The sequence below is a fragment of the Pleurodeles waltl genome, chromosome 10 (genome assembly GCF_031143425.1).
Source record: "Pleurodeles waltl isolate 20211129_DDA chromosome 10, aPleWal1.hap1.20221129, whole genome shotgun sequence".
In the NCBI taxonomy this organism is placed as follows: Eukaryota; Metazoa; Chordata; class Amphibia; order Caudata; family Salamandridae; genus Pleurodeles; species Pleurodeles waltl.
In genome coordinates, this window is record NC_090449.1 from 900,998,465 (window position 1) to 901,014,400 (window position 15,936).

Genomic DNA, 15,936 nt, shown 5'->3' on the forward strand with positions numbered 1-15,936 from the left:
AGAGTGACCAAACCCAATTTTGTGGGTTATTTAGGGATTCCCTTGAGAGTAGGTCCCCAGATTCGTCATGCAAGATTTCACCAGGACCCCTCTGCAAAGACCTCTTCTGCTCCTGGCCTCCAGAACCGCTTCTGGGCAACACAGAAAACGAATAAGACTGCAGCACCTGAGAAGAAAATTATTTCCGCAGCTCCTGTCAGCAGTCTGCAACATGTCCACGGCTGTGCATCCGCTGCAGTCGGAAGGACTTCAGCCGCACCAAGAAGGAATCTCCCTTGGAGTGAAGAAGCACTCCCCTGCATCCGCAGGCACCTAAGGGAACGATGTCCGGCTGGTGGGATCATCTGTCCTTCAGATCTGCAAAGATTCTCCAACACAGGTGGTGATTCTGAGGGATTCCCTGGGTCCTCTCTGCCTTCTGTCCAGCAGGAGAGACAGTGAGCCTTTGCACCTTCCATCAGGACAGAATCACTGTGCATCGCAACTGCTGCTGCAACCAAGGCTTGTTGACTCCTGCTCCGAGGGATCTTCAGGCTCCAAGTAGCGTTGGCCCCCAGCACTTTACCTCTGCAAGGACAGTCTCCTCTCTGCTACTCCAGCGACAGTAGCACATTGAGGATCACAGCGACTTACTGTGCCTCCTGTCAGTGGGTTGCCTGTGAGGGCTCTGACTACTTCCGCTGGCTCGCCTGTCTTCTGAGGGTCACCCCGGACTTCCCTCAAAGGGTCGAGTCCCCACCATCGGGCTGGTCCACCACAGTTCTACAAAACTTCCAATAGCTCCTCTTGCCTTAACTTGTGCTTGTTGGTGGCCATCTTAACTAATGACCTGTCGGGAATCCGGTGACCATTTAGGGACAGCTCGTAGGCGACTTTAGGGACTCCTCTGCAGCTCCTGGACCCCACAGCTGGACTATTTTCCACCACCATCGACCCGGATCTTCAGCTACAGAAGGGGGGGCTTTGGCTCCTGCCCTACCTGGACACTCCTGCGTGGATTACACTTGGCCCCCTTCTTTTGCAGGTCCTCTTCACCCGCAATCCACCCTTGGAATTCACTGGTTCTGTCCTGCTTCTGCAATTTCCAACCGCTGTGTTTCTGTGTTAGCATAAGGGAAACCCGGGAAGCTTACCTCTCTGCACCTGGCCGCTGGGGATCTTCTAGATACTTAACTTTTGTGGTTCCACTCTCTCCCAGTGATTGTCTAGCTACACCATACACTCTGGTGGGGGACACCCGTTCACATTCAATTTTTTTAGTATATAGTTTGGCCCCCACTCATACGGCCCTTGCTAATTTATGCTATTCCTAATTACTTACCTGTGTGTATTTGTTGTGCTCATACTTCCAGAGGAAAGTATACCTATGGTAGTCTAGTTTGGTGTGCCTATAGTAAAGTACCTTTATTTTTGCAACACTGTGGGGTTCCATTCATGTGTGATAAGTGACTGTGTGACTACAGGGGTGTGGAATTTATTAAAATATCTACTTGCCAAGGGGACAGGTGGCTTCTCAAATCTACTTGTCCTGTAAAAAGATCTACTTGTCCCTCTGGTGCGATGTAGTGTGGTGACAAATTATGGCAGCAATCTCATTATGTAAGAGCTCTGATAATAGCCTCTCTGATTATGCCAGGGCTACTACCATAGTAGGGCTTGAATACTTGCAGCTTCAATCCCTACTGTAGCAATTTCCTTATTTTGCCACCTTTCTGCAGATCTGCATACTGGGGCTGGAGGAAGCAGTAAGCAATAGTTCCAGGGCCGGAATGCCTTTGAGTCTGCAAACCTACTAACCTGCATGTTTTAAAGATTTTCACCAGCTTCTCTCTAATATTTTCCCATAATAAGAAAGGTTGGAAATTTACTCCTGACAATGTCGGAATTAGAACTTCATCCAGGGTTGGGAAGAAAGTGGCTGGAGGGAAAATTAACTTGCAAATGCTCAATAGATTTTCACATGAGCAAATCTACACATGCTTATTTACCCATGCTAAAATACAGTTCACAAATATTTCATAGGGGTACGATTTCCTGGTATACTTCTCTTGAAAGCCACTAATTCAAAGACATATACCATGGGTGCACTTTTGTGACTTTCTTTAAGAATTTGGTCCCTGACACCATCTGCGATTCGCAAGGGGGTCGCAAATGCCCACCTCATGAATAATCATGAGGTGGGTTGCAATTTGCGACCCCCTTGAGAATGGCGGCCCTCACAGGGATGGTGGCCTGCTGGAGACAGCAGACCACCATGCCTGTGACTGCTTTTCAATAAAGCATTTTTTTGTTTTTGTAATGCAGCCCGTTTTCCTTAAAGGAAAACGAGATGCATTACAAAAACGAAAAATGAAATGTTTTCTTTTCATTTTTTCAGAGCAGGCAGTGGTCCACAGGACCACTGCCCGCTCTAAAAAAAAATGTTTACAGTGACATTCACAACGGGGAAGGGGTCCCATGGGGACCTCTTCCCTTTTGCAAATGGGTTAAGACCCATTTGAAATGGATGCAAACGGCGATTGGTTTGCGCCCCCGGTCACAAAACAATCCTACATTGCACTGCGAGTCGCAAACCCGTTTTGCGATTCGGTAACCAGGTTACCGAATCGCAAAACTGGGTTTGTGCATCACGATGTGCTTTTTGCACGTCCCAAACAGCGAAATTCGCTGTTTGCGACATGCAAAAAGCTACCTACATGTGGGTCTCGGTCCCTAATTAGGTCTGGTGTTAACAAAGACATTTTGTTTTTATTAAACTTCTATTTCTCTCTCTATCGGCTGGCTTTACTGTGAGTGATCGCATTCTGCTCTTCCACAAGGAGAATATTGGCACACAAAGTAGTTTTGTTCAGTGTCAGGAACTACAGTGGCAATCGGTGACGTAACGAAACTAGAGGGTGCCCCTTTGCAAAGAACATGGAGGAGCCCCCTCTTCAGACTGACTCAGGGCAGGTGCTGTGCTGAAGGGGTCCCCTGGAGGGCGGCTGCGGGGCCTTTGTTATGCCACTGGTGGCAACGTGTGCTTTTAGAGTTCATAAACTTTTGGGGGGATTTTTGCCGGTGTTTGTTACAATGTTGAGGGCCTGGTAGCTCCCACAACAATAAAGTGTTACAAAAGCTATGTCAAAACAAGACACGCATTGATGAAACTAAAAGACTTCTAAAAATATGTCGGATCAGTTGACTTCTTTCAGTGTTTGTTTATTTTCATGCTTCCCATAATCGTGTTGAAAATGGTCACACTGATTTTCCATTAGAAATATTTTTGGGAAATACTAGCATGCATCAACACATTTTACTAAATGACACTTCAAAGAAATAGCACCTAAAATTTCATGGTAGCAAAACTTTTTCCCTACTTGCATTTTTTCTGAACATTTTATTTTAAAAACAAAGACTCTTCTCTTGCTTACAAGCTTCTGCAAACATTTGCATCTAATCAGAGAGTACTCTGGGAGCATTATACTTAGCCTCATAGCCTAAACTTTTCAAACATGTGGGTACATGTTTTATTTTTTTTGTACTGGAACCAACGTCAGTAGTGAAGTGTGACCTTGAAACATTTATTTACAGCACCCACCCTAATAATGAAGGCTTTCAAATAATGAACCATAAATACAAGTTCGAACAGCATTTTCTTTTGGAAACACATTACCTCAACTGCAGAGTTTTCCATTCTCTGTAAACTGGCAGCCAAAGGGTTTGTGCTGTAGAGGGTTGGGCCTACTTGCCCCAAGGACAAAGTAAACATGAAAACGTGTTGCCCTTGACCCCAAACAAGATGTCCAGGGCGATAGAAATTCCACATTCCTGGACTACTGTGGTATTGCAAGTGCTTCACATGCCTCTAGGTAAGCCTTGGCTGCCCACCTCAGCTACTACAGAGCCCTGGCTGTCTAGACACTGCGACACTCACCAATAGGGGTTTGCTTGGACCCAGTAAAATGTGTAACACCATAGGTGTCCACCACACACTGGGCCAGCTTCCTACACCATCTACATTAACCACTGGCTGAATTTCCACCAACCATCAAGAAGACTACGCATTGTTTCCCGATCACTTGCCCACACTCCACTCATCCACTGAAGCAGAAGTGGAGGGATGTGCCTTCTTCCACATAGCAGCAAAAACCTTGCGCAGCCTCCCCAAGTGTCTCTGGACCATCACCTATCATCTAAAATTTCGTAGAGCCCTCAGGACCTGGCTATTTGAATGAGCTTCTGAGACTTGAAAGTGCGTGGATACCCTAGAGTGATTAGTCGTGCTTTACGAATCCTGTTTGATGGATTTGATTGAGTGATGTGCCAGTAGTTGGCAACGTCATTAGTCTAGGCTTCTTTATGAGAGTGAGGATACAAGAAGATTCCTTCAGTGAAGGCGATTTTGACAATGCTGGGAGGGGGAGAGAGAGAGAGAGTGAGAGACTCTCTGACTGTGAGGTGTGCAATAAAAGGGTCATGCAAAAGTTTGATGCATCACTTGATTGTCTTGAAAAATCTTTTGACCCTGTTCATGACTTCATTAATGCTATTGGTGTAATGCTGTGCTGTGGCCAATGTGATGGGCTGTCAGCACATTTCACGGGGAGCTTCACTATTATGAGTTCATCAGACGTTCTCTTTTTCTTCCATTTTCTTTCATATTTGCAGATATAGCATTTATTGTCAACAAGGACTTCAGTGCACAAGGTGCTAAAGATTTTGGCTTGCACTTGTATGTTTTACTTAGTGTGTGAATGTTCACAAAGTTTTCCAGAAAAGTGCCGAAGATATTTAAAAAGGGTATTGGTGTCCGAAGTGCAGTTGGCAAAGCAAGAGATGAGTTCAAGCTTTAGTGACGACTCAGAAGTCTTTGGGGTCTGAAGGTTGAGTTTTCTCTTTTGGGTTGACCTTGGTCTTTTGGTAGAAAGCTGAACAGGCAGCTAGGGATAGAGAGGTGGTTAGTCTAGTCCACCCAGTCCAATGGTATAGGGGTGATTTGCATTGGATTGTTTATGAAGTTGGAGAGGGCGAGATCAAGGATATGGCTTTTGGAATGTGTTCGTTGGATGAAGGCTGGACTCCATTTATTCTGTCAATACAATTGTGGAAGGTGCCTCCAGAGTGCTTTTAGCTTCTGTTTTCTGGAAGGCTGAAATCACCCGATAAGGTGGTGTGGGAATGTCTGATGTTTGATGTGGAGAGGACACCTGAGAATTTCAGTGAATTCCATGCTCTGTACAGGATTCCTGTAGATGAGATGGAAGGTGGGGGTCTGAGTTGCAGGTGCTAAGTGGCATACCATGAGCTCAATGAATTTGTGTAACTATCTTCCTTAGGGGCAGGAATAGCTAGATGACTGTTAGACTGCTCCTTTCCTATGTGTGTAGTCCACATAATGGGTGCTGTACCTTGTGGGAAGAAAGTCATCTAGGATGTGTGAGGATGTGTGGTGAATCATTTTCCTGTAATGAAAAGGGCATCCAGCTTGTGATAGATTGAGATTATGTCTGGTGCATTGAGTGCTTGATATAAAATGTTAATGAGCATGAGCTGGATTGTTTGCTCTTTAGTTTGTTAGATTGTTGTACTTTAGTGAGATGTGTATGAAGTTGGGTCTATATATTGTGAGGATGCTTTGTGAGTGTTTGTGTTGTCTAGGCCTCAGTGTGATTGTGAGGTTTGGCAGTAAGGGGAAGAACTGAGGTCCATATGTACGAACACATTTCCCCATTGACACAGAATGGGAAAAACCCTTTGCTACATCTGGCCCTGAGTCCCAATTCTACATCTTATATTACATATCTCAGTAAACAGGGGTTCTGGCCTAAGGCCCACAATCTTTATTGGATGCACTTGAGTAATTATTGTGACTGGCAGATTAGTAACATTCAGAATAATTTACCCTTTTTGTTATCATTAGTGAACTTTTCTGGCATAGGTGAAGATTGTTAACTTTGTGGGTTTGTGTATGGCAGAGGATCATGTGCAATAAAATTGTTATCAGATGAGGTATTTGAAGGATTTCAGCTGTTATATTTCACTGCATTTACACAGCTTCAAATACACGTAAGTGTAAAGGTAAACAGGAGAGAAGGTCTTTGTCACCCTGAAGTAACTGAGGCTAAAGCTAAAACTGTGAAAGCCAACAGGAGGTATTTTAATCAAGTGTTCTAATCAAATCTAGTATTTAAGAATGGTATTAGCTATTCTGACCCCACATTGTTAGGCTTCTGTCCAAAGCCAAGATTATGTTGTAATCACTGAAAATAGGTGTAAGTGAAAATGTGATCATTTTAACTTTGGAGCTGAATATATTCTTTTATTTCAGACTTTTTTGCCCCATTTTCATTCACCGTTTGTGCTGTAAACATTTTACCTGTCAGACGTGATGCCAACCTTTTCTGTTTTCACAATACATTGTGCATTTAAAAAACAAAACAAAAGTTGTTTGCAGTTGATTCTGCTGTAATAAGGACTACTATTGTGTTTTTTTCAGGATGTTCAGTTAAAAGTTAAAACATATCTGCTAGGAACTGACATGTCTATCTTCAAGTATGATGACTTCATTTTTGTGCTGGATATAATCAGCAGGTAGATATAAACTTTCTTTTGTCTAAATGCATGGCAGGACATGTGTACCAAATTTGAATTACTAAAAGTAAACTGTCTACATTCAAGCTCTGTTCCAAAGTAGTCGTTCATTTCTCAACTGGTATAGTGGGCAATGGAGTTTAAAAGTTGGCAGGTTATAGAGGGTTACTGGTTTAGTGATTTTAAACATGAGTTCCCGAGCCATTGATTAGAAACACTATGACCTTGCAGAATATACCCCAATTGATATCCAAGTGTGGCAGCCCAAAAAGAACAGGGGAAATCATACATAATTGTGTGACAATTAGTATTAATTAAAATATAATGCATAATTTACAAATTTATAGGATATTGATTCATGTGTCTTAATTCTGCTCTTTTCTATGAAGTGTACATGATCAGTATTACCTGGGTGACCTGTGCTGATTTTGCACTTCATTTATCTTGAGAGGGTGTAATCGGATGTCTAATGGCCCAGTTTGTAGGTAGCAGAGAGAAATTCACTTCTCCAATGTGGTGGAGACACCACTTTCACGTTGATAGTATGATCTGATAGAGGCTTCTAGATGCAGATTCCTTACCTTAGAATTTCCCCCAGGCATCAGTCTGGATCCTGAGATTTTTCTTGGAGCGGTACCCCTGCGTGCCGTGAGGTGGCATCGATCAACTCTTTGTTCATAGTAGGTGTTGTGGTTGACAGATATGACGTTGCGGGTGATATATAGGCGTCACCACGCGCACGGACATCAGTTCTTTTCTTTCTGCGTCATCCTACATGCAGATCTGGAGAGAGGTACCACTGAAGTCACTTTTTGACTGGCCTTTCGACTTTTTGTCAGTCGTTTGATTTCTTGGTGCATCGAGGATGTCCTCCCATAAGAATGGCTTCAAGTCCTGCGACTCCTGTCACCGCATGATGTTGGTGACAGATCTGTACCTCGTGTGCCTGTGGTGTTTGGAGCGCAACCAAAAACCAAAGTCATGCTCTGACTGCCAAGCCATAAACCCTAAAGCTTTGAGAGAGTGGTCCCTAAAGCTACTTGTGGCCCTGCGCCTGGATGCGCATCACTCCCGGTCTATCGATCGAGAGGAAGGTCCCAAGACCGCTTGCGGAGCCATCCCCACTCGCCCCCATCCCATTTGAAATCATCAGGTCATTCGGGTAAGCACAAAAATTAGTCCAAGAAGCGTACGCTCTCTTCGACTTCAACCCGCCCGTCAGGCGATGTGACACAGGAGAAGGAGCGTTCTCTCTCTAGTCCTCCGTCTTTGAAGCATACTTCTGGGTCGGCTTCGCATCGCCCTGAATTTCCGGGAGCCTAAGCCACCAATTGAAGGAATTTTTCAAGGCAATGTGCCTCATCTTTGGGCAGTCCACTCCTGTCGAAGAGCCTTTGGGCTTCGCAGGGTTGGCAGGGGTCCCTTCAGGTTCCGCGCCAGAAGCTTCGGCCTTGGCTCGAGGTGCACCCAGGGATCCACTTCTGGATACGAACCAGTGTTGGTCATACCACTGCGACCTTCCCCGATGATGGTTCTTGGGTTGGCACTCCTGACGCCATCCAGGTCCGTTGGTGGCGTCGATCCTATATTCATTGTGGACTCCGACACCGAGCTGGAGCAGTTCTGAACACAGTGCAGTTTCGAGCCTATCCTCCTGAGTGGCGAGTCCAGAATATTCAGACTATGATATTGATGTTTCAGCCTCTGTCCTGGATTTTGGTGAGATTGATTCTGAGGCTGCTGGACCTCATGCATCCTGCTGGTGACACGTCAGATGGCATATTCAGCCTGTGCAGTAGGACCTAAAATTGCCATGGGTGCAGCAACAGGGAAATCTCTCCGACCTGGTCCAGATCTCGGAGGGGACTGCACAAGATCTGCAGTAATGGCTTTCGAACTGCGATTCAGTCTGAAAGGCAGATCTCTCTTCCTTCCCCAACCAGATCTGACATTAGTGACAGATGTGTCACTCTTGCGATGGGCCAGCCACATGGGGAGGTGGAGATAATAGGCATCTAGTCTCCGGCGGAGTCCGAGCTCCATATCATTGTTTTGGAGCTCAGGACAATCAGGTTACCATTTGAAAGACTTCCTTCCCTCTCTCAAAGGGAAAGTGGTGCAGGTGTTCACGGACAACACCACCGCCATGTGGTACTGGAACAAGAATGCACACTGTCGGCTGTTTTGCTTGTTGGAGTTTCCAAGGCATCACTCACTCGGTGACGCTTTAAATCTTGATTGGAAGTCGGCCTCCTTTTCGCCAATAGCACTTCTGCCCGGGGTTCTCAAGAAGATCAAGAACGATCGGGGCTAAGTCATTCTTGTGGCTCCAGACTTGGCACGAAGGGTTTGGCATCCCAAGTTCCTGAGCATGCCATCGATCCTCTGATCAGACTGCCCCTTTGGGGAAATCTTCTGTTGCAGCAATGGGGGGTGGTTCTCCACCCGAACCTGTAAGTCTCCACCTTCTTATGTGGAGATTGAGCAGGAGCAGTTGGCAGCTTTTGACCTTCCTCCTGAAGTCTGTAATGTTATCTTTGCAGCCAAGCATCCCTCCATCAAAACAATGGAATATATTTGTGCAGACAAGTCTGTTGATCCCCTCTCTGCCCCTCTGTCTGAGGTTATTTTGTTTATTCTTTCCCTGGCCAAGAAGGACTCTGCTCTGGGCACCCTCAAGAGTTATTTGTCTGCTGTCTCGGATTTTCCAGGGGTGTGGAATTTAATAAAATACCTACTTGTCAATGGGGCAGGTTGCTTTTTAAATCTACTGGTTCTGTTACAAAAAAAAACAAAAAAAACTTGTCCCTTTGGTGCCCTGTAGTGAGATGACACATGGCAGCAATCTCATTATGTAAGAGCTCTGATAATAGCCTCTCTGATTATGCCAGGGCTACTACTATAGTAGGGCTTCAATACTCGCAGTTGCAATCCCTACTATTGCAATTTCCTTATTTCACCACCTTTCCGCAGATATATACATACTCGGGCTAGATGAAGCAGTAACCAATATTTCCACAGTTGGGAAAAAAGTTGTTGGAGGGAAAGTGAACTTGTAAACCTTAAATAGATTTTCACATAAGCAAATCTACAGATGCATATTTGCTTGTGATAAAATACAGCTCACAAATATTTTCTAGGAGTATGATTTCCTGGTCTACTTCTGTAAGTTCTTGTGAATTCATGAAAGACGCTAATTCAAAGACATATACTGTGGGTGCACTTTTGTGACTTTTTTAAAGAATTGGGTCCCTAATTAGGTCTGGCATCACCAAAGATATTTTGTTTTTATTAAACTTCTATTCCTCTCTATCTATCGGCTGGCTTTTCTGTGAGTGATCGCATTCTACTCTTTCACAAGGAGCATAGTGGCACACAAAGTAGTTTTCTTCAGTGCCTGGAACTACTGTGGCAAAAAGTGGCATAACGAAACTGGAGGGGCCCCCCCCCAAAGAATCTAGACCCCCCACCTTCCAGACTCTTTGCTAGTGCTTGCTTATTTTCATGCTTCCCGTAATCTTGCTGAAAATGGTTACACTGATTTTCCATTAGGAATATTTCTTGTAAATACTAGCATGCATCAACACCTTTTACTAAATGACGCTTCAAACAAATAGAACCTAAAATTTAATAGTAACAAAACGTTTTATTCCTCACTTGCCTTTTTTTCTGAACATTTTATTTTGAAAGCAAAGAATCATCACTCTTGCTTACAAGCTTTTGCAAACATTTGCATCTAATCAGAGAGCACGCTGGGAGCATTATACTTAGCCTCATATTGTTAAACTTTTCAAACGTTTGTACACTTTTTTTTTTTTTTTACTGGAACCACTGTGAGTAGTGCAGTGTGACTTTAAGACGTCTATTTACAGCGCTTACGCTAATAATGAAGGCTTTTCATTAAAAAAACACTGTTTGAACAGCATTAACATATGGACATACATATTACCTCAACTGCAGACATTTCCCTTCTATGTAAACTGGCAGCCAAGAGGTTTGTGCTGCAGGGGGTTGGGTCTACTTTCCTCAAGGACAAAATAATATACATGAAAACTTGCTTCCCTTGACCCCAAACAATATGTCCTGGGTGTCGGGCGATAGGAATTCCACATCCCTGTTTCCTCAGGTTGCCTGACCAACCCTCTTTGTTTAAGTCTCCCATAGTTGGAAAACTTCTTAAGGGCCTTACCCATCTCTTTCCTCCTTCCCCGTTCATAATGCCCCAATGGGATTTGAACGTAGTACTTACTTTTCTGATGTGCACTCCTTTTGAGCCACTGCGCAACTACCCACTTCACCTGCTTATTCTGAAAACAGCCTTCCTTGTAGCTGTCACATCTGCCCGCAGACTGAGGGAGCTGCAGGCTCTTTATCAAAGCCACCTTTCTTCTCCATCCACCCTGACAAGTTGATGCTTCGTAGCATGGCTTCCTTTCTACCTAAAGTGGTCACGCCCTTTGACGTAGGCCAGTCCATTACTTCGCCTACATTTTATGTGCCCCCACATCTTTCTAAGGAAGAGGAGAGACTCCACCGCCTGGACCCAAAAAGAGCGTTGGTGTTCTATCTTGATCGTACCTTAGAGTTCCGGGTGGATGATCAGCTCTTTGAGGGTTAAGTGGATGCAAGGAAAAATCGGGAAGTGCAGAAGAGAATCATCTCCAGATGGATCATTCTCTGCATTAATATGTGCTACGCATTGACTAAAAAGCAACCCCCACAGGGTTTGTGGGCTCACTCTGCCAGAGCAACAGCTGCCACTATTGGGTTAGCACGTGGAGTTCCAGTCCTGGACACCTGCCAGACAACAAAGTGGGCGTCCTTGCACATGTTTACCAAACACTACTGCCTGGACGCTCAGGTCCAAAGGGAGGATACTTTGCCTGTTCGGTCCTGCTGGACTTCCTAGTATGATCTTGGTTTGAAGCCCCTCTGCCGGGGATGGTATTGCTTGGGTATCTATTCTAAGGTAAAGAATCTGCAACTAGAAGTCTCTATCAGATGAACAAGTTACTTACCTTTGGTAACTAATTATCTGGTAGAGACATATTCTAGTTGCAGATTCCTTACTGAGCCACCAATCCTCTCTTTAGAAAGCTGGCTCTGTATATATATTACACCAAACTAAGGTATAGTGACCACTGAGTCCAGTGGATCCCCAAAGGCTTTACAGCGGCTAAAGAAGATAATACTAATGATCTCTTTTGTTATAGTGTTTGGCTTATCATAGGGTAGTTCAAAGCATTTGTTGTGCACACAGGCAAGAAATTAGGCACACGCTCTACAAGTAACTCAAGACCAGTGTTTTATGTATCAAAAATACACTTTACTTTATTTCTTGAACCAAAAATAATCTTTGTTGCAGGTAAGTACAGTTTCAAGAATGTATCACTTTCAAGTATCAAATGCACTTTGTTTAGAATTCACAGGTAAAACAGTTTATAGGTAAGTAATACTTTTTAATTTTAAAGTTGGACACTTTGTACAATCTCTCATAGAAAGCAATGCAGCCCTAGGGGAGGAAAAGTAACAACACAATTTGCATGTAAGTAGTCAATTTACGATCCCAGTCTTTGGGTGTTAGGATGTCCACAGGGCAAGGTTTACGAAGACACCAAGGATGTACCACCACCAGCACGGGGCCTGACTGGTGCAGAGGTCAAAGCTGGTGTCAGACACCCAATGGAATTCTATTGAGACTTAAGGACACTTAGAAAGAAAGAAGCTTGCAGGTAAGTATCAGTGACTTCAGGGCACAGACCTGGGGGGTTTAGATCAGCACACACCCTTAGCAGCACAGGGCTGGCCAGGTGCAGGGTGCAAACACTGCGTCGGGTGCCCAATGCTTTTCAGTGAAGGAACCCCAGGATTACAGGATTACACAAAGATGGTACAGGCATGGTCCAGGGAGTCGACTGAAGAAACCCAACTGCTGGACAGGTAAGTAGAGATCCCACTGAATATTGCTAGGCCATTGGTTGGGTTCCTCAAGGCCAGGGGTTTGCGGGTGCAGGGGTGCCTTTAGGCATCGGGAAATCTTCACTGGATCTGTTCGCAGTCAGCGAGTTCCTCTGGATTTAGGCTGCAGGTATTGTCGTGTCAGGCGGGGTCAACCTGGGCTGGACTCAAGGTTGGAATCACCTGGGGACCTTTTCTGGACCAGTGGGCCACCTGGACATAGGCGGTGGCATCTGGTGTCGAGTAAGCAGGACTTGCGTAACTGGGGCGGTTCTGGATTCCTTCTTTGAGGTTTCTTTGTGGACAGGGCCGCTGTCCTCAGGAGATCTTGGTCCTTGGTTAGGCAAGCAGTCCTCTGGGGGTTTGTATAGGTCACGGGTCCTTCAGGACAAGTCGTCTTCTTGTAGCAGGAGTCTTGAAGCTGCAGACTGGCTAGTGGGGCTGGGCCCTAGTCAGTCGTCATCTGGAGTTTTCTCTGCTGGTGCGGCTCTTGAGTCCTTCTTCTTTTTAGGTTGCCAGGAATCTGAAGAGGGAGGTTCAAAATAGCCCCTAAATACTAGATTTAGGGGCATTACAGGGGTCAGAGGGAAGTAGCCATTGGCTACTGTTGTTGAGGGTGGCTACACCCTTCCTATGCCCACTCCCTTTGGAGAGGGGGGTGCATTCCTATCCCTATTGGCTATCCTCCTCCAAAATAAGATGGAGGATTCTGCAAGGGGGTGGGAGTTCACCTCAGCTCTGGGCACCCTAGGGGTGGTCCCAGGTGAGGTGGTCACTCCTCCTTGTGTTTACTAATGTTCCTGCCACACATGCCGCCAAAAGTGAGGCTTGGTCTTTGGAGACAGGCATCTCCATTAGCTGGAGTGCCCTGGGGCAGTGTAACAAAGGGCAGGAGCCTTTGAGTCTCACCACCAAGTGTTGCACTTCCTGCAGGGAGGGGAGGGGTGAAGCACCTCCAACTAGAGCAGAGTTTATCCCCGACCCAGGGAGCACAAAGACACTCACCCAATGGGGTAAGAAATTTGTCTGTTAGTGGCAGGCTGGTACAGACCAGTCAGCCTTACACTAGAGGTTTTGGTCAAATACAAGGGGCATTTCTAAGATGCCTTCTGTGTGCATTTTTCAATAAATCCAACACTGGCATCAGTGTGAGTTTGAGCTGAGATGTTTGATACCAAACTTCCCAGTCTTCAATTAAGCCATCTTGGAGTGGTGGAGTTGGTAATGACAGACTCCCAGCCCATGTACTCAATATGGCCACACTGCACTTACAATGTCTAAGAAAGGACCTAGACACTGTAGGGGCATATTGCTCATTCAGCTATGCCCTCACCTGTGGTATAGTGTAACCTACCATAGGGCTGTAAGGTCTTCTAGAGGGGTGACTTAACTGTGCCACAGGCAGTGGTTTGTGGGCATGGCACCCAGAGAGGAATGCCATGTCAACTTTACCTTTTTCTACCTACCAACACACACAATCTGCAATGGCAGTGTGCATGTGTTTTTAGTGATGGGTCCCTTAGGGAGGCACAATTCATGCTGCAGCCCTTGGAGACCCTCCCTGCCACATGGTCCTTGGTACCACTGGTACCTTTTACAAGGGACATAGCTTGTGCCAGGGGTGTGCTAATTGTGGAAGCAATGGTACAGTTTAGGGAAAGAACACAGGTGCTGTGGCCTGATTAGCAGGATCCCAGCACACTCAGTCAAGTTAGCATCAATATCAGGCAAAATGTAGGGGGTAACCAATCCAAAAGTGGCACTTTCCTACACTTCCTACTCCGCAAACTGATTTCTTGGGTCAGGAACTTACTTTCAGGGCACTAGTTCTGGCACACCAGGTTCAGTGTTATTCATGACTCCACGCTTCTGGCGTGGAAAATCATAAAAAAAGAAACCAACATCAGCGTGCCGGGGTGGTGCCTATATATGACCCGCAATGACATGTCCGGTGACCGCAATGCCTATGACGAACTCTGAGTCGGGGGATGCCACCTGACAGCATGTAGGGTTACTGCTTGAAGAAAAATCCCTGTAACTAGACTGATGCCTGTCTGAAATTCTAAGGCAAGGAATCTGCAACTAGAATATGTCTCTACTAGATCATTGGTTACGGAAGGGTAAGTAACTTGTTCTTTTCCTGCTAAGAGGCTGTCACTGCCATGGAAGGAGCCAATTTTAGGGAGATGCTCATGATTGGCATTCCAGTATGTGGGTAGCAGGTGGTGGAATTCCAGACAGCATACATGGAATGTAGGAATGTACCCCAAAAGTGGAGGTATTGTCCAGCGCTTATGTTCGAGACTGGGTGACTGAAGTAACAATTTTACGAAAGTCACGTATACTAATGCCAATTTAACACTGGGATTTATATAATGATTTGAGGATCTCTTGTTGGCAATGTGAACGATTACACAGAAAAAAATGCTGTAAAGGATGAGTTGTTTGAAGAAAAAGTAATAATAATTCAAAAGAGAATGAACAATAGACTGTGTTTACTTCGATATTGACTGAGATATTGCTGATTAATTAGATAGATGTATTTATTACTTAAAGAGCCTAACTTATATCATGTTTGTATTGTATTTTTCCCCACTGTGAATGTCCTTTATGTTTCTTTTGTTTTTTTGTCTGAAATGCTAATAAACCCATTGGTTTCAAGACCCTGCATTCTACCTTGCAGCAAGCATTTAGCTACTTTTTGAAGAAAAGCAAATGGGAGATAAGCTAATTGATTTTAAAATATCTTTCTGGTTCATGTGTCTCTTTTTCCAAACTGAACAGATTCCCCATATAACCTATGAATTGTCATAAAAGTCTAAAGTCACTCACTAAAATATATTGCAGGAACTACATCTGATACATTCTGCAATGATACATTTCCAGTTAGTTATGTCTTTCTGCTTTGTCTAAAGGTATAAACTGTTGCATTGATAAATTATCTAACTCTTATTTCTGCATATTTTATTGTAATTAGATGAAATGGAAAATTATTTTGAAGAAAATCATTAAGATGAAGATTGACATGGAATAATGTCCTTTTTGCGAATGAATAAAGACATTTGGGACCATATATTTGATTTTCGTCATTGTAGGGCATGGAATGGTATTAAGTACAGAAGTTAGATTTAGAATTAAGTTGTGTTTATTTGAAAGGTAATGGTTAAGATTTTGTTGGACTTTAAGGTTCAAGTTTTGTTGACCAGTTAGGGTTCTGTTGAAGTGCAGGTTTAAGGTGTTACCTAAACACTGGGATTTAAGGTAGAGTTATGATTAGGCATGGGTTCTTGCTAAGGGGTCTGGTTAGTTTGAAGCTTAGAGTTTGTTTTTAGGTTTATAGGGGTGTGGATCAAGTTGTGGTCAGGGTTTTCTCCATTCTGATATGGTTTTTAACTGTGTCTTCAT

The 15,936-nt window shown here is 44.5% G+C and overlaps 1 protein-coding gene across 2 annotated transcripts in view; it reads left to right on the forward strand.

Moving 5' to 3' along the window:
• VPS50 (VPS50 subunit of EARP/GARPII complex) overlaps positions 1–15,936 on the forward strand; it is an 880,308-nt gene that overhangs the window by 322,737 nt on the left and 541,635 nt on the right. For both annotated transcript variants that reach the window (XM_069211661.1, XM_069211662.1), the window contains exon 15: positions 6,479–6,573. In XM_069211661.1, the coding sequence (XP_069067762.1) occupies positions 6,479–6,573 (95 nt within the window). The remainder of the gene's footprint in view (positions 1–6,478; positions 6,574–15,936) is intronic.